Below are 17,649 nucleotides of genomic sequence, written 5' to 3' on the forward strand. Positions count from 1 at the left end.
ATATATTCGAAAGGTAGCTGATGTACTGGGGAAAGAAATTCCAGAAGTATTACTGCCAGGGGCAAGTGAGTTGGCCTGGCGGAGCGTATCGTATGGACTGAGGCTCTCTAACCTTTCAGTAAGAGCCTGGAAGAGTAAGAGCCTGGAAATGGTAATCTGGTATCATGATGCGGTTATCAGAGTTCACTGGTGGCATTTCCTTGCTGTCGTTCTCAATTGCAAGTGATGCTGTGGTGTTTGAGATCTTAAGCCCCAGTTTTGAGCGCCTTAGATTTCCTAGCTGAGGTGTGACTGTGACAGCTCAGCTCTCCTCCCTTTTGCCCCCTGGGCTTGTGGAAACAGAGATGAGGAACGTAAGATTGGGGATGGGACGGAAGCCGGCTAGCTTCCACGCGGTCAGCTGGCGGACTTCTTCCCCTTTCCCCCCCACCCCGAGGCCTGCGTCCCAACACCGGGACCCACACTCGATGGGTTATGTTTATCATGAGGTGAGTGGTCAGCCTGGGTCCCTGTTGTGCGCTGCTCTTTCAGCGTGGCATGGCCTGCAGGAGGTTGGCGGCTCACCCCGGAGTCTCCTCGTTAACCGGCATCCGTCCAACTGATGCACGTCGCGTGTCTTTGGTGTTTCAGGAGCTCGGCCGTCAACAGCGCACCTGCCAAGCGCTGGACCAGGAGTGCACGCAGATGAAAGCCAGACTCACACAGGAGTTACAGCAGGCCAAGAACACTCACAATATCCTGCAGGCTGACCTGGATAAAGTAAGCAGCTGGCTTACCTCTCTCCTCACTTGTTCCCCCTTTTCCTTATTGGTGCGTTTTCTGTCTCACGGCTGACATTCTGATGCTTCCAAAGAAAAGCTGCCTTCCTTATCAAAGAAGAGAGCAAACTGAATCCTTCTGGGTCTGCGCTTCCTCATTTACAGAAGGAGGGGAGTGAGTGAGGATCTCAGATCTGAAGGTCTGGGGAGGGGTGTGATATTCCTGTGTATTGGGGTCATATCACCAGGTGGGAGCCGCCCGGAGTAATTCACGTCCTGCAAATAGTCAAAGCGCTGAAAACTATAATCCATTGACTTATTTGTTTATTGCGGGGGGTGGGGGGGGGGAGATTGAGAGGAGGAGCAGAGAGAGAGAGAGAGAGAGAGAATCCCAAGCAGGCTCCTCACTGTCAGTACAGAGCCCAGTGCGGGGCTTGATCTCATGAACTGGGAGATCCTGACCTGAGCTGAGATCAAGAGTCGGATATTTAACCAACTGCGCCCCCCCCCCCCGCCCCGGGCACCCCAGCAGTGAGTGTTTTAAAGTGTAGTCAGGTTATGGGACTCCCCTACTCACAGCTATAGCTACTTCCCACCTCTCTTATAGTAGGAGCTCATCCTTCCAAGGGTCTGCAGGACCCTGGTGGCCCTTCCAGCACCTCGCTTATTGGCCTCCTTGCTATTGGTAGAACACACTCAGCATCTTCAGGGAGGTGCTGTGTCCAGATGGATCTGTAGGGCACCTTCACTGGCTTGAGCTTTCTGCTCTCATGTCGTTTAATCCATGACATCTACCCTGGTCACTACATAGATCCCTATCCTCAAATACTTTATTTCCTTTACCTTGCTTAAGTTTTCTCCATAGGGCATATCATCTGTTGTATAATACAGCTATTTCATTTGTTTTTTTTTTTTTAATGATTGTTTATTAGAGGGAGACAGAGAGACAGAGTGCAAGTGGGGGAGGGGCAGAGAGAGAAGGAGACACAGAATCCGAAGCAGGCTCCAGGCTCTGAGCTGTTGGCACAGAGCCTGGCATGGGGCTCGAACTCACAAACCGCGAGATCATGACCTGAGCCGGAGTTGGACGTTTAACTGACTGAGCCACCCAAGAACCCCTCTTTGTTTCTTTTTATGCTGTGTTCCTTCTATCACTCAAATCTTTCCATGAGGACAGGCTTTCGCCTGTTTAGTTCCCTGCTCTACCTATAAACACAAGCACCGAATCCCATAGCTTGAAAACAGCACAACAGGTGGATTATAGTCCTTCGCTCTTTTCTTCACTTGACCCATATAGCTTGACAGCGTGACACATTGTGGAGTTTACTGTGAATATGTCAGAGATTCATCTCTTTACTTTCTTAGTGCTTGCTTCTTTGTTTATTTTTAAAATTAAGGCTTTACCATTCAAGTAGAGTCTCATTTTATGGGAAATACAGGTTAACTCTCAAGTTCAGGATATAACCAAGTGGGACGAGTTGCCCTCTCTTCGTAGAGGAGCCAGAGACGGGGAAGCAGCTGGAATGGGGAGAGGTAACCATCACTGTCATGTGTTAAGTACTAATTAGGGGTTCTCTGATGTGCTCATAATCCTCTCTCTATCCAGCTATCCAAGGTTGGTAGAAAATAAAAATCCTCCTTTCCCAGGATAACTATTAAAGGGTTTCCTTCAAGACCCTTTAAAAAAAAGTCCTTTTGGAGCACCTGGGTGGCTCAGTCAGTTAAGTGTCCGACTCTTGATCTCAGCTCAGGTCTTGATCTCAGAGTCATATGAGTTCAAGCCCCACATTGGGCTCCATGCTAGGCTTTTTATTTTTTATTATTTTTTTCTTTTTTGGGTTTTTTTGTTTTGTTTTGTTTTTTGAAGAGGTCTATGAGTCTATAAGAAAGGACCAGTTTTATTTTTGTTTCAAATGCAACATTCTGTTGGTAGTGTCTGAGCCTTGCTTTTATTGGATGTTTTCTAGTTTAATTATTCTACAGGTGGATGTTGAGGTTGTCAACGTTATCTTGTTCGTTGTAGCCCTGGGAATGGCATTACTGGGTAACATGCATGTTTCTGTAGGACACCTTTCCACGTGTGAAATTGGTGGTCTCAAGGACAGATGTATTCTCCCTTGTAATCGATTCTGACAAATTGCTCTCCAAGAAATTGTAATTTACCTTCTCACCCAGTGTGAGAGGTCCTATTTTTTCTCATCCTTGGAGATAGTCCTGTTTTTAAAAATATTGTCAACTAAGAAGTGAAAAAGTCATCTTAATCGTTGTTTCGATTCATTCTTCCTTGATTACTGCTGAGGATGTTTCTTTCAGAAGTTGATATATGTTTGTATTTTTTTGCATAAAACTGTCTACTTCTATTATTCACTCCTTTAAAAAATTGGTTTACCTTTTTCTAAATGGAACCAAAGATGTGCTCTATTTGTTGTATTATGGAAATGCATTTTTTTAATGTTTATTTATTTTTTATTTTTGAGAGAGAAAGTGTGGGGGAGGAGCAGACAGAGAGGGAGACAGTATCTGAAGCAGGCTCTGTGCTGACAGCAGAGAGCCTGACAAGGGGCTCAAACTCATGAACTGTGATACCATGACCTGAGTTAAAGTTGGATGCTCAACCGACTAAGCCACCGAGGCACCCCTGGATATAGAATCTTAAATCTGTTATATAGCAAATACTTATTCCCAGTCTATTTCATAGCAAATACATTCTCCCAGTCTGTTTCTTTTCCTTTCTTTTTTTTTTTTTTTAAGTTTTTATTTATTTTGAGAGAGAGAGAGAGATAGAACAAACAAGCTGGGGAGGGGCACAGAGAGAGGGAGAAAAAGAATCCTAAGCAGACTCTGCACTAACAGCTCAGACCCTGATGTGGGGCTCAAACTCACAAACGGTTAGATTATGACCTGAGCCGAAATCAAGGGTCTGATGCTTAACTGACTGAGCCACCCAGGCACCCACTTCTGGTCTGTTTCTTATCTCAACTTTTCTTTTTTTGGTTGTTTATTATTACTATTTCATTGTTCTTTCTTTTTTTTTTTTTTGTAGTTAAATTTTTTTTTCTCTTTTGCTTTCTCTCCAAACCCAGCCCTTTTTGATCTCCTCTATGCTGTCACCCACAGTGCTCTGATGGTATTTTAAGTTAAACTTCTAATGCTGTATTTAGCTGTGACATATATTGTTTCTCACCCAAAATCGATGGCATCAGTTCTCATGTCCCATGACCATTTTACTTAAGAAGAAATAATTTAGGGGCCCCTGGGCGGCTCAGTTGGATAAGTGTCCAGCTTTGGCCAAGGTCATGATCTCAAGTTTCACGAGTTCAAGCCCCACATTGGGCTCGCTCCACTTTAGATCCCCTGTCCCCCTCCTTCTGCCCCTCTCCTGCTTGCACGTGCGCTCGCTCGCTCTCTCTCTCTCAAAAATAAATAAATGTTAAAAAAAGAAGAAGAAATAATATATTTAAAAAGTAAAGCACATAAAAATTAAACCTTACCTTGTCTGCTTTTTACAGGTCACATCAGTAAAGCACCAGCTAGAAAAAAATTTGGAAGAGTTCAAGCAAAAGTTCTGCAGAACCGAACAGGCATTGCAGGCGAGTCAGATGCAGGAAAATGAGCTGAGGAGAAGCAGTGAAGTAAGTGAGGCGTAGATGAGTATTTATCAGCTTTTCTAAGTGGAAAGAAACAAAACTGGTGATGGGATGGATCATGTAGATCCCCTTTCCAAGGGTTGGCTTTTGAGCCTCTTAAAAACTTTGTGGAAAGTCCTAGGTTTAAACAAAAGCAACGACAGATGAGGGATTTCTAGATTTAAAATTCTTGCAAAAACAGGTAATCATCAGTTGTTGCCCCAACTTCCAGAGTCACGTTGGGCATGTGCAAGACTGTCAGTGTCTTTCTTGGGAAATTCATTCTTGTTACACAAAATGGTGGATGAAGTTTCTCCAGTGGTGTGGATACGAGGAGAGCACGCTGATGATGTGGGATTTTACTCGTACTGACTTTAATTTGGCTTTTCTATTTGGTGGTCTGGAGTTTATCTTAAAGGGTTCATTTGAGAACCATTTAGGGGCAGTTAATAGATGGAAACAACTTGAATAGAGCCATAAATCAGCACAAAGAAGCATAGCAGAACAGTAGAAGTTTCTTTTCTATCAAATAATGTCACAGGAAAGCATTTTTCCCACTTCTTTAAATCTTTTGCGATCACTTTTTAGACTAAAGATTTCTTTTTTAGAAAGAGTTTTTTTATTAATATTTTTGATGTTTACTTTTGACAGAGAGAGAGAGAGAGTAGGGGAGGGGCAGAGCGAGAGGGAGACATAGAATCTGAAACAGGCTCCAGGCTCTGAGCTGTCAGCAAAGAGCCTGACACAGGGCTCGAACTCGGGAACGGCGAGATCGTGACCCAAGCTGAAGTCGAACAAACGCTTGACCGACCGAGCCACCCAGGAGCCCCTTTTTCAGAAAGAATTCTGCATAAAGGATATTTATTTATGCAGATGAGGAAACTCTAAATGTATTCATCCCCACAGCTTGGAACAGTGTATCATGGTTGTGAAATCAGAACATCTGTCAGTAGCAGAGAGGTGATTGTTAAAGCAGGCGGCCTCAGAGGGGTAATGCTGTTGGGGACAGGAGGCCCCGGCTCCAGCAGCCCAAGTGGAAGAAAACTTGATGTCAGATGATGCTTTCATCAGAGAACGATTTCAAATGGAAGTGTTTGTTTCAGCAAAACAAATGTTTGCCTTTTGGCCAGTGGGGACCAACCAACAGATGCTTCTGCTAACATTTCCACAGGCAGACTGGCACCGAACCCTTCCCCCTGTGAGCTTTCCTTCCAGCCAGAAACTCTCCCGTGACTCCACTGGCTGCCTGGTGGAAACATTTTGTAAAAGCAATCGTCTGGTTAAGAGGGTCCAAACACTGTTCTCTTGGCCAAGGCGCGGTGGAGGGCTGGACACTGTCTTGCAGGTGTTTCAGAAGACACGTGGAGACCCCTACAGCTGTAGAGCTGTCCATCGTGCACTCTGGCCTGTGCGGTTAAATGCATTTCACGTTGCACCTAGATTTCCTCGATTTTGGTTGTCCGGTGCAAGTGCCTAGCACAGGGCTAGGGGATGCATGTCGTATTTGCCTTAATTTATGTTTGTGGGTATGTGTCTTCTTTTCAGGATGATATCAAGAATGCAAAGGGTTTAGCTATCTCTTGCACTTTGCTTTGGGATTGGCATTAGAAAAGTGACTTACCCAGTAAGAGTGGCACTATAACTTAGTAGCAGAACGATAGCTTTAGAGTCAGGAAGATCTGGGACTGCATCGTTTTCTGCCACTTCCCTGCTCTGTGACCTTAGGACAGCGACCTAGCCTTTCTGAGTCTGACTTTGCTCATCTGCATGTAGGGAGGACTAAATAATACCCTTTCCTTTTCCAAGCTGTATTAATGATTGAATTTTGGATGGAAAGTGCTTAGATGGTCAACGGCTGTGACCGTCTGATGTGCCCACTGTTTGCTCTCACCTGTAGGCACAGAAAGTGATGAGCAAGGGACAGTGCATTTGAGATTTCTCACATTAAACATATTGCCCGTCCTGTTCCTCTAGCACTCTGGTAGCTTTTTTGGTATCGAACTCTAAGTAAGTGCAAACACACCTCGCATGCTTAGAGGTTTTGGGTGCTGAGATAATGTGACAGTTGTACTGAAATTTTCCTTGTCTACATTTAGTAAACAGACATGCTGCTCACAATGAGAAGATATCAGTAGAGAAATGTGATTAAATGGCCCGATCAATGGCCAAATTCAGATCTAGTGTCAATGTGAAAGGAGGCTTTGGGTAAGCTCCTCATCCCACACCCCAAGGCCAGCCTGCTAGCACTGGGGTGAGGCAATAAAATAGCATCGTTCGGTAACCAGGATGAGGGATCACTTGTCTAGGGACCTTCCTGAGCACGGGGATCTGTATGACATCGGTTCTCGAAGGAGCTTGGTCTGGCAGACAAGAATGGTGAGGTGGGAAGGGCAAAGAACATCCTCTGCATCCTTCCCCGGTTCATGGTATAGACGTCACCGCAGCAGGGGACATGTTAAGCTCCATTCATGGATGGGATCATGAAATGCCACACAGTAACTGAAATTTGTTTTGTCTGGCCCTGGGAAACGATGCTTCCCTTGCTGCTCCTAAAACTGAAGTTGATCTGGGTGGAATTGCTTGCTAAGCTCTAATGCTGGCTTGTGGTTATAGGGATTTGTGTTGTGTTTTTCTAGACTAGTGCCCAATTTTGCAAATCATTTGAGGACATAAGAGATGCCTAGGAGAATACATCCTTGTATGCCGAACTCATTGTTGATAATGAGCTACCCAATCAAGTCTTAAGTGGCTGTGGCCTCACAGAAAACTAATTGCTGATGGATGGCAGCCTACAGAGCCATTTTCAGATGTTCATTTTCCAAATTTGGGCCTTTTGAAATTCTTGGGTTGGTCATAGCCATAGTATTATAAGCCTGCTGGGTCCCAGGATTGGCTGAACATTTTGTTAGAAACAAATATTTACGGAGCTAATGCCAGAAGAGAGAAAGACATGTTAATCTTTCCATTGAGCTTACTATTCATTTAAATGCCCCCAGTTATGGACAGAGATAGATAGAGACCAACAGATACGTGAACATCCAGTTGCCCCCTTCCTTCTCTTTTCTCCTTCTATTTACCTTGCTTCCTTCTATTGGGGATGCCCCCAGCTTTGCACACAGCGTCTTCGCAGCTTTCTTGCCCCACCTCTAGGTGCGGATGCCAGTCGACTTGATTACTTTTTTAGGGTAAGCAAATATTTCATAAGTTGCCCAATAAAAATGCGAAGTCAACCCAGGTGGCGAAACTCTAGTTACTCTTTTTTTTTTTTTTTTTAATTTTTTAAAGTTTGTTTATTTTTGAGAGAGAGACAGAGAGGGGGAGGGGCAGGGTGAGAGAGGGAGAGAGAGAGAATGTCAAGCAGGCTCCATGCTGTCAACGCAGTGCCCGATGTGGGGCTCAAACTCACAAACCATGAGAACCTGACCTGAGCCAAAACCGAGTCAGACGCCTAACCGACTGAGCCACTCAGGCGCCCCAAAACTCTAGTTACTCTTTTACGTTGAACTGATTCAGCTAATCTTAGCATGGATCTTGCAGATCTAGCTGCTGTCAAATTTGGGGAAGAAATGCTAATAATAATGCTCCATTACCCTTGTTAAAGTGCTTTAAGGTAGTTTTCCTGTCACATCTGTGATCTCACTTGAGTGGTGATTATTCTGAGCCCGGAGAGCAAACAAGCGATGATAATTTCTGTAGTTTAACGATGCTCGTTCAAGTCCTTGACACCCGTGCACCTTCATGGTCACTCTTGACAGAATTTAACACTGACTGGTGCAAGTGTTAGCCTCTCTGTCTTGAGATCAGTCGGAGCCTCCCATCAGCCCTGATTGATCTCTTAATTTGATAGAGCGTCCATTTAACTCATGGAAGGGAGGCAGGATTGGGGCAAGGGAGCCAGAGGAGCATAACTACAACAGGCTCTGTCTTGTTCTGAAGATGAAATGAACATATATGCACGAACACAGCAGCTGCCAGCAAGTTTTCAAGTACTCTCCACTAGCCAGATTCTCCCTCTTCTTGCATTTGGCTTTGCTGCCTAGGTACCCATCTGCTGGTAGTAACCAGGCTGATAATTGAAGGCAACTTTCCAACACAGCCTTGCCAAGACCATCTGTTTTCTAACAGTGCTGTTGGGTTTTGGAAGATGGGTCTTAATTGTTTCTTTAAGATTCAAAAATTCCCCTTTCTTCTCAGAGGGGTATTTTTGAAGTGCAATTTTTTAAAAAAAAAAGGTAGCCTTATGAAATGGTTTTCCCCCTAAGGATGTGAGGCACTTGATTCCATCGGTTTTTAACAATCTATGCCGATTCCCTGCGGTCCAGAGGGTGGCATATAATACAGGTGGAGATACTTACCAGCGATGCAGTCACTGACAGTTGAAAAACAGATTGAAGAACATGAACAGAGGATTTATTATGTTGACGCACAAGTCTTACGTGGTTGATAAGCAGTAGCGGTTTTATTTGGCATATAAATAAATGATGCTTGTTTTTAAGATTCAAAAATAGGGGGCGCCTGGGTGGCTCAGTCTGTTAAGCATCCGACTTCGGTTCAGGTCATGATCTCACGGTCCGTGAGTTTGAGCCCCGCGTCGGGCTCTGTGCTGACAGCTCAGAGCCTGGAGCCTGTTTCAGATTTTGTGTCTCCCTCTCTCTCTGACCCTCCCCCGTTCATGCTCTGTCTCTCTCTGTCTCAAAAATAAATAAACGTTAAAAAAATATATATTTAAAAAAAGATTCAAAAATAGGCCCAACTCCATGGAATGGACACGCATATGAGTCTCTGCTACTTTTTTGTATGGCTCCTTCACCTAATCAGGTACCCAGAGAACCAGATTCCCCCATCTAGAATTCATTCTTCCTTCCGTGTACCTGCCCTCTGATTTGCCATAGCATACTCCACCTCTTTGTAGTACTTAGCGGATCCTGGTGTGAACTAAGTGATTGGTATCAAATCCTCCCCCACTGCCAGGGGAAGACCTACCCTGAGGGCCAAAGACTCTTCTCTTATTTATATTTGTGTCTTTGACGACACCCTTTCCAGCATCTTGCACACTGCTGATTTTCTTGGTAAACACTTAATACTCATAAAGACATCCTCGTTACGGTGAGCCTTAAGATGGTTTTCCAATGAAAAGTAAGAAATTTGTCATGTGAAGTTTTCGGTTCGTTAGCATATCAGATCTTTGCAAAGAGGTATTGGATCATTCAGGTGTGATAGGAACTTGGAGCTTGTGTCTTCGAGGATCTTCTAAGTAGGATTCTCCTTTTGAGGTCACTCTTGAGCCAGCATGGGGACATCCAGAAAGTTCAAAGAGGTCTATTTCTTTGAAGGAAAAAGATTATTGTCAGTTTTGGGTTTTGTGCTTTTGAGTTCTATTCATAAAATCATCTGATTGAAGTAAGAATGTCTAACTTCATTAGGTGCACAAAGGGAAAGTGAGATTCCTCCCCAGCGAGGTACACAAGTGGTCCCATTTGGGACCCATATATGGCAGAAGTCATAACTAGCTTGAGTGGTTTTGATTGTAACCAATTAAATGTGTGCTTTAGGAAGCGAAGAAGGAAAACAGCCTCCTTAAGAGTCAGTCTGAGCAAAGGGCCAGAGAAGCCTGCCACCTGGAGGAAGAACTAAGGAAGGCCAAACAGAGTTTGAGTCAGAGCCAGAACTTCGCAGAAGAAATGAGGGGTAAGTACACTTAGCGTTTGGAGTTCTATTTCCATTAAAAACGTTTGTTTATTTATTTTGAGAGAGAGAGTGAGCACATGGGTGAGCCGGGGGAGGGGCAGAGAGAGGAGAGAGAGAATCCCAAGCAGGCTCCGCACTGTCAGCACAGAACCTGATGCAGCGCTTGATTTCGCAAACCAGGAGGTCATGACCTGAGCCGAAATCAAGAGCCAGATGCTTCATTGATTAAGCCACCCAGGGGCCCCTGGAGTTATTTTTCTAAGCTGATGTCCCATGAGGGAGGATGGATGGCTTTAGAAACGTTTTTCAGTTTTCCCGTATATCCTCCCAGAAAGATGTCTGTGGTTGATGTGGAGAAAGTTTTCTCCTACCTTTTGGTTTCAGAGTGATAGTTGGACATTGTTTTATTGGAACACATTGAGTCCCAAATTGCCTGGTTTCTCAGTACTTTGAAACCAGAAAGGTAAATATTCTCCACACAAAAGTAAATTGTCAGTGTTGTCTCTCACCCCAGAGTGCTATTCTTTGTGTCTCGAGTGTATTTATTCGTTTTATTCAGACAGCTCATCTTCTCGCTCGATATCATTTCCCAGATGATGGAAAAATTCAATACGTGTTTTCCCAGCTCTTAATGACCATTGTTTTTTGATGACTTACTTGACTGAGTGATTTTATTTCCTCACTTTCTGTATAGACACAGGATTATGCTGCACACACCACATGAATCCACCATTTCACATTTATTTGTACATACGTAGGTCTTTTTACTTACATTAATTTTCTCAGCCAGGTATTTGCACCTCTAGGATTTCTTTCAACCTCCCCTGTGAAATATGTGTCACGCTCCTCTATGACTATTTTCCCGTTTATTTATTTATTTATTTATTTATTTATTTATTTAAAATGTTTATTTTGGGGCACCTGGGTGGCTCAGCCAGTTGAGCGTCTGACTTTTGCTCAGGTCATGATCTCACGGTTTGTTGAGTACGAGCCCCACATCGAGCTCAGTGTTGACAACTCAGAGCCTGGAGCCGGTTTCGGATTCTGTATCTCCCTCTCTGTCTGCCCCTCCTCTGCTCTCTCTCTTGCTCTCTCTCTCTCTCTCTCTCTCAAAAATAAATAAACATTAAAAAAAAATAGAAAAAAATGTTTACTTATTTTGAGAGAGGGAGGGAGGGAGGGAGGAAGAGAACCCCAAGAAGGTGCTGCATTGTCAGTGCAGAACCCAACACAGGGCTCCTCGTCACGAACCATGAGATCATGACCTGAGACGACATCAAGAGTTGAATGCCCAACCGACTGAGCCACCCAGGCACCTTGACTGTTTTCTCTTTTAAATTCTGATCTCCCTCAGACAGCTTTCAGTTATTCCACAGCAGTGGGTAAAAATGTCAATCTCCATCTTTCTTGAAAGAAAACTGTAAGAGAAGGAAGGGCGAGGGCATTTTTCAGTGTTGGTCACCAGTATCCTTGTTTGAGGGCCTCACAAGTGAAGTGGAGTGAGAGCCTTTGTGGTGCTGTCTTCATGAGCCATCAACTCTCAGCAGGTAGACTGAGATTAAACACGTTAAAACTAGGAATTTTTTTCCCTTTAGTGTAACAACTGAGTTTATAACACATGCTAGCTTTATCATCTACCGTTGAGATTCTCACATTTACTCGCCCTCAGTGTACTTGAACGTGAAGCCTTCCCATCACTTGGCATGAAGGCTTTGCAATGAGTGCTTTGAATGAAACCACTACCATTGTTTCCAACTAGGAGGGGCCTATGGGTAGATGTGAGTTACTAGGCAGCAAAGAAGGTGGCAGTGGAGCCTGGAAAATCTTCCATTTGACTCTCCCAATCACAGACACTTAACTGTGAGGGCCTGGGATGTGGGTAACATTGTTTCTCAATAGTACTCACGCAGAGGCCTTGAGAAGTACTGGCGTATAGCATCATTTATTCTTTTGTACTAAGCCTATGGATTTTGGCTAAAATGGTGGAATAGTTATTCACTTTTCTGGAAAATGAGAATTATTCTGTAGTGAAGTAGGCTATTTACATTTCAGTGCTGCTCTTCTCAGAGCTTTCTTTCTTTCAATAAGCATTTCAGAAGGGAAAAAATACACATATACATAAACACATACAAAGGAAAAAAAGTTTCAAGTACTTAAGAAAATAACCCCTGGGAATGCAAGCTGGTGCAGCCACTCTGGAAAACAGTATTGGAGGTTCCTCAAAAAACTAAAAATAGAACTACCCTACCACCCAGCAATTGCACTACTAGGCGTTTATCCAAGGGATACAGGTGTGCTGTTTCGAAGGGACACATGCACTCCCATGTTTAGAGCAGCACTATCAACAATAGCCAAAGTATGGAAAGAGCCCAAATGTCCATCGATGGATGAATGGATAAAGAAGATGTGGTGTGTGTGTGTACACACACACACACACACAAATGGAGTATTATTGAGCAATCAAAAAGAATGAAATCTTGCCATTTGCAACTACGTGGATGGAACTGGAGGGTGTTAATTAAGCTAAGCGAAATTAGTCAGAGAAAGACAAAAATCATATGACTTCACTCATATGAGGACTTTCAGAGACAAAACAGATGAACATAAGGGAAGGGAAACAAAAATAATATAAAAACAGGGAGAGGGACAAAAACATAAGAGACTGTTAAATATGGAGAACAAACAAGGTTACTGGAGGGGTTGTGGGGGGGGGGATGGGCTAAATGGGTAAGGGGCACTTAAGCATCTACTCCTGAAATCATTGTTGCACTATATGCTAACTAATTTGGATGTAAATTAAAAAAAAAAATTAAATTAAAAAAATAACCCCTTGCTGTTTTATGCAACAACACTTTATTAAGCTGCTTAGAAGGAAGATGAACAAACGTATTACATCCTTATAAGGACCATTTTCTCACTGTCTTTATACAATCTCAGATAATTATCAGGTGATCTACTTTCCAAACAATAATGCCAGTTTTTACAGGGCTTGAGAAGCTGTTCGTTTGTTTGGATTTTTTTTTAAGTTTATTTATTTATTTTTGAGAGAGAAAGAGAATCCCAGTCAGGCTCCATGCTGTTAGTGCAGATTCCAATGCAGAGATCCGTCTCATGAACGGTGAGGTCATGACCTGAGCCAAAATCAAGAGTTGGACACTTAACCAACTGAGCACCCAGGCACCCCGTGTTTGGATTTTTTTTTAATAGTTTGGAATTCTTGTAGAATATTTATTAAAAACATGACAACTTAAACTTTTTTTTTTTTTTTTTTTTTTTTTTAATAGCTAAGAATGCCTCTCAGGAAACCATGTTAAGGGATCTTCAAGAAAAAATCAATCAGCAAGAGAATTCCTTGACTTTAGAGAAACTGAAGCTTGCCTTGGCTGATCTGGAAAAGCAACGAGATTGTTCTCAAGACCTTTTGAAGAAAAGGGAGCATCACATTGAACAACTGAATGATAAGTTAAGCAAAATGGAGAAAGAGTCTGAAGCTTTACTGATTGCTTTGGAGTTAAAAAAGAAAGAATATGAAGAATTGAAAGAAGAGGAAACTCTGTTTGCTCGTTGGAAAAGTGAAAAAGAACAGCTTCTAAGTCAGCTGGAGTCAGAGAAGGGAAGCTTGCAGAGTAAACTTCATCACTTGGAAACTTGTCTCAAGACACAACAAATAAAAAGCCACGAATACAATGAGAAAGTAAGAACACTGGAGATGGAAAGCGAAAATCTGAATGTTGAGATCAGAAACCTCCACAATGTGATAGACAGCAAGACTGTGGAGGTGGAGACACATAAACAAGCTTACGTAGAACTACAACAGAAAGCCGAGCTCTCAGACCAGAAACATAAGAAGGAAGTAGAAAACATGTGCTTGAAAATATCTCAGCTTACCAGGCAAGTTGAAGATCTAGAGCACAAACTTCAGTTAGTGTCGAGTGAAGTAACAGACAGAGACCAGCGTTACCAGGACTTGCGTGCTGAATATGAGAGCTTCCGGGATCTGCTAAAATCCAAAGATGCTTCTCTGGTGACCAATGAAGCTCACCAAGGAAGTCTTTTGGCCTTTGAACAGCAGTCTGCAATGAATAATTCCTTTGCAAATATTCTCGGAGAACAAAGAAGCACACCTTCAGGAAGGAGCAAATGCCAGTTAGAAGCAGACCATAGCCCCAAAAGTTCAGCCAGCTTACAAAATCGAGTCATTTCTCTTGAGTTTTCATTAGAGTCTCAAAAGCAGATGAACTCAGATCTGCAAAAGCAGTGTGAAGAGTTGGTGCAAATCAGAGGAGAAATAGAAGACAATCTCATCAAAGCAGAGCAGATGCATCAAAGTTTTGTGGCTGAAACAAGTCAACGCATTAGTAAGTTACAAGAAGACACTTCTGTTCATCAGAACGTATTTGCTGAAACTTTAGTTGCCCTGGAGAACAAGGAAAGAGAGTTCCAACTTTTGAATGAAAAATTAGAAACTGAGCAAGCAGAGATTCAAGAATTAAAAAAGAGCAACCATTTACTTCAAGAATCTCTAAAGGAGCTACAGCTTTTGTCTGAAAGCCTGAGCTCAGAGAAGAAGGAAATGAGTGCTGCCATTTCTCTAAACAGAAAAGAAATTGAAGAGCTGACCCAAGAGAATGAGACCCTCAAGGAAATTAATGCAACCTTAAGTCAAGAGAAGATTAACTTACTCCAAAAAAGTGAGAGTTTTTTACACTGTATAGACGAAAGAGACAAAAGCATTTCAGAGTTATCCAATCAGTACCAGCAAGAAAGACTTATTTTACTACAAAGATGTGAAGAAACAGGACGTGCACTTGAGGATCTTAGTGAAAAATATAAAGCAGCTCAAGAAAAGAACTCTGAGTTAGAATGCTTGCTAAGTGAATGCACCAGTGCTTGTGAAAATAGAGAACATGAACTGGAGCACCTAAAGGAAGCATTTGCAAGGGAACACCAAGCATTTGTAACAAAATTAGCGTTAGCCGAAGAAAGAAACCAGAATCTAATACTAGAGTTGGGGGCAGTGCAGCAAGATCTGAGATCGGAGATTGCGGATATCCAAAACAATTCCAAGAGTGAGGCGGATGGTTTAAAGCAAGAAATCATGACCTTAAAGGAAGAACAGAGTAAGATGCAAAAGGAACTTAATGCCTTATTACAAGAGAAAGAGCACCTGCTGATGTTAACGGAGATGAAACAAGAGCATCAGGTTCTAGAATCAGAACCAATTAGCGACTCTATGAAAGGAGAGAGTGACATAAATGAATGCCATGTTCAGCTTCCGATGGATCTCCAAGTTGAACATCCCCCTCTAGACTGTTATAATGCACAGTTGGTACAGTCAGGAGCTAAGATGAGAAGCAGGGAATTCAAACTTCAGGAAAGTGAGAAGGAGAAGGAATGCGTACAGACAATTAGAGTAGAATTAGACACGGGAAACGTGCAACGAGACACTCAGTCCCAAGAACTTAGTGGCCCCGAAGACTGCGCCGTAGACACAGAAGGAAAGTACGTTTCTGGGCTTCATGAGTTTTCAAGTCAGAATGACAATGCGCATCTGCAGTGCTCTCTACAAACAGCAATGAGCAAGCTGAGTGAGCTAGAGAAAATGTGCGAAACACTGCAGGTCGAAAAGCTTGAGCTAATATCTGAGCTGAACGACTCAAGATCAGAATGTATTACAGCAGCTAGTAAAATGGCAGAAGAGGTGGAGAAACTAGTAAATGAAGTTAAAATACTGAATGATGAACACGGTCTTCTCCAAGGCGAGTTAGTGAAAGAAACGGCAGAAGGTGAACTTGGTGAACAACAAAATGAGCAGAAATGTGCGTCCTTAAATCCTTTGAATGACAGTAATTGCTATGAGCACTTGACGCTCTCAAACAAAGAAGTTCAAATGCACTTTGCTGAATTACAAGAGAAACTCTCATCTTTACAAAGTGAACACAAAATTTTACACGATCAGCACTGTCAAATGAGCTCTAAGATATCAGACCTACAGTCTTATGTGGACACATTAAAGGCTGAAAATTCGGTCTTGTCCACAAGTCTGAGAAACTTCCAAGGTGACTTGGTAAAGGAAGAGATGCCAGGACCCCAGGAAGGACATTTTCTGTCATTGTCTTTCTCTCGTATGACTGATAGCCCTGGTCTTACAAGTTTGGGAGAATCCTCTTTTTGCAAAGATCTTTTAGACCAGACAGGGGAAACATCTCTTTTGAATAATTTGGTCGGGAATCTTTCAGCCAACCAGTGTAATGTAGAAGAAGGATCTTGCTGCAGTCTGGAGGAGGAGAATCTGACCAAGAAAGAGATTCTGCCCACCCCAGTGAAGAGTGTCGAAGAACTTGAGATCCTCTGTCAGATGTACCTGCAATCCCTCAAAAAGCTACAGGACAAAATTGAAAGTCAGGAGATTATGAAAAATAAGGAAATTGAAGAGCTCGAGCAGTTACTAAGTTCTGAAAGGAAAGAGCTCGACTGTCTTAAGAAGCAGTATTTGTCAGAAAATGAACAGTGGCAACAGAAGCTGACAAGTGTGACCGTGGAGATGGAGTCCAAGTTGGCAGCAGAAAAGAAACAGACCGAACACCTGTCACTTGAGCTCGAAGTCGCCCGGCTTCAGCTACAAGGTCTGGACTTAAGTTCTCGGTCCTTGCTCTGCACCGACATAGAAGATGTAAGTACATGGGATTTACTTGCCCTTTCTTTAGCTACATGCCCAGTAGGCACTCAGTAAATGTTTGTGGAATTGAAATCTACACTAAATTGAACTTAAAATATTTTTAGAGCTCCAGGGTATAAAAACAAAATATACCAAAGTTTGTTTTTGTTTTTAAAAACATTTTTTAATGTTTACTAATTTTTGAGACAGAGACAGACAGAGCCTGAGTGAGGGAGGGGCAGACAGAGAGAGAGAGAGAGAGAGAGACAGAATCTGAAGCAGGCTTCAGGTTCTGAGCTGTCAGCACAGAGCCTGACGCGGGGCTCAAACTCACCGTGAGATCGTGACCTGACCAGACGCTCAACTGACTGAGCCACCCAAGAGCTTCTTGTATTTGTTCTTTAAACAAAGCACAACTTTAGGAAAATGAGTAAACCTGATTGTGGGGCAATGGCGGTGGTGGTGGGGGGGGGAGATGTAAATTTCTGTAGTGATTCCACTTAAGCATATATATGGGAAATTAATAAAGTTGTTTTTAAAAGTCTTCTGGAGAAAATTAATATTATAGAGTCAGAAAGTCATCTTCAGAACTTGTATGTGTTTTCACTCTTTGTGAGTAATAAACCACACTTAAATATTAAATTAGAGCTAATGGATGACAATATGATAGGAATTTTATATTTTCTTACCCTTTTCAGACTGTTTTAATGTTACAGAGTTAAAGTCATAAAACTAAATGCAGGAGTTTATTACACATTACTGAATAATTTTCTTAACAATTTTCTCTGATGCAAATCTATGATTTGTTATCAGTCATTTAAAGAGCCATCTCTTTCGTTTTGGAATATGAAATCATTTAGTCATAACTTCGTCCTTTCTAGTCTACCAGCTAGCCTAGTAATGCTGTACGGTTGACAAG

General features: G+C 42.6%; 1 protein-coding gene across 2 annotated transcripts in view; it reads left to right on the forward strand.

Moving 5' to 3' along the window:
* The window catches only part of CENPF (centromere protein F), a 66,033-nt gene that overhangs the window by 21,738 nt on the left and 26,646 nt on the right, over positions 1 to 17,649 (forward strand). For both annotated transcript variants that reach the window (XM_047076845.1, XM_047076844.1), the window contains exons 9-12: positions 631 to 759; positions 4,268 to 4,390; positions 9,937 to 10,072; positions 13,357 to 16,745. In XM_047076845.1, the coding sequence (XP_046932801.1) occupies positions 631 to 759; positions 4,268 to 4,390; positions 9,937 to 10,072; positions 13,357 to 16,745 (3,777 nt within the window). The remainder of the gene's footprint in view (positions 1 to 630; positions 760 to 4,267; positions 4,391 to 9,936; positions 10,073 to 13,356; positions 16,746 to 17,649) is intronic.

Source organism: Lynx rufus, unplaced genomic scaffold, assembly GCF_022079265.1.
Source record: "Lynx rufus isolate CCGP_SWC_20201006 ecotype Redwood Valley unplaced genomic scaffold, mLynRuf1.p SCAF_15, whole genome shotgun sequence".
In the NCBI taxonomy this organism is placed as follows: domain Eukaryota; kingdom Metazoa; phylum Chordata; class Mammalia; order Carnivora; family Felidae; genus Lynx; species Lynx rufus.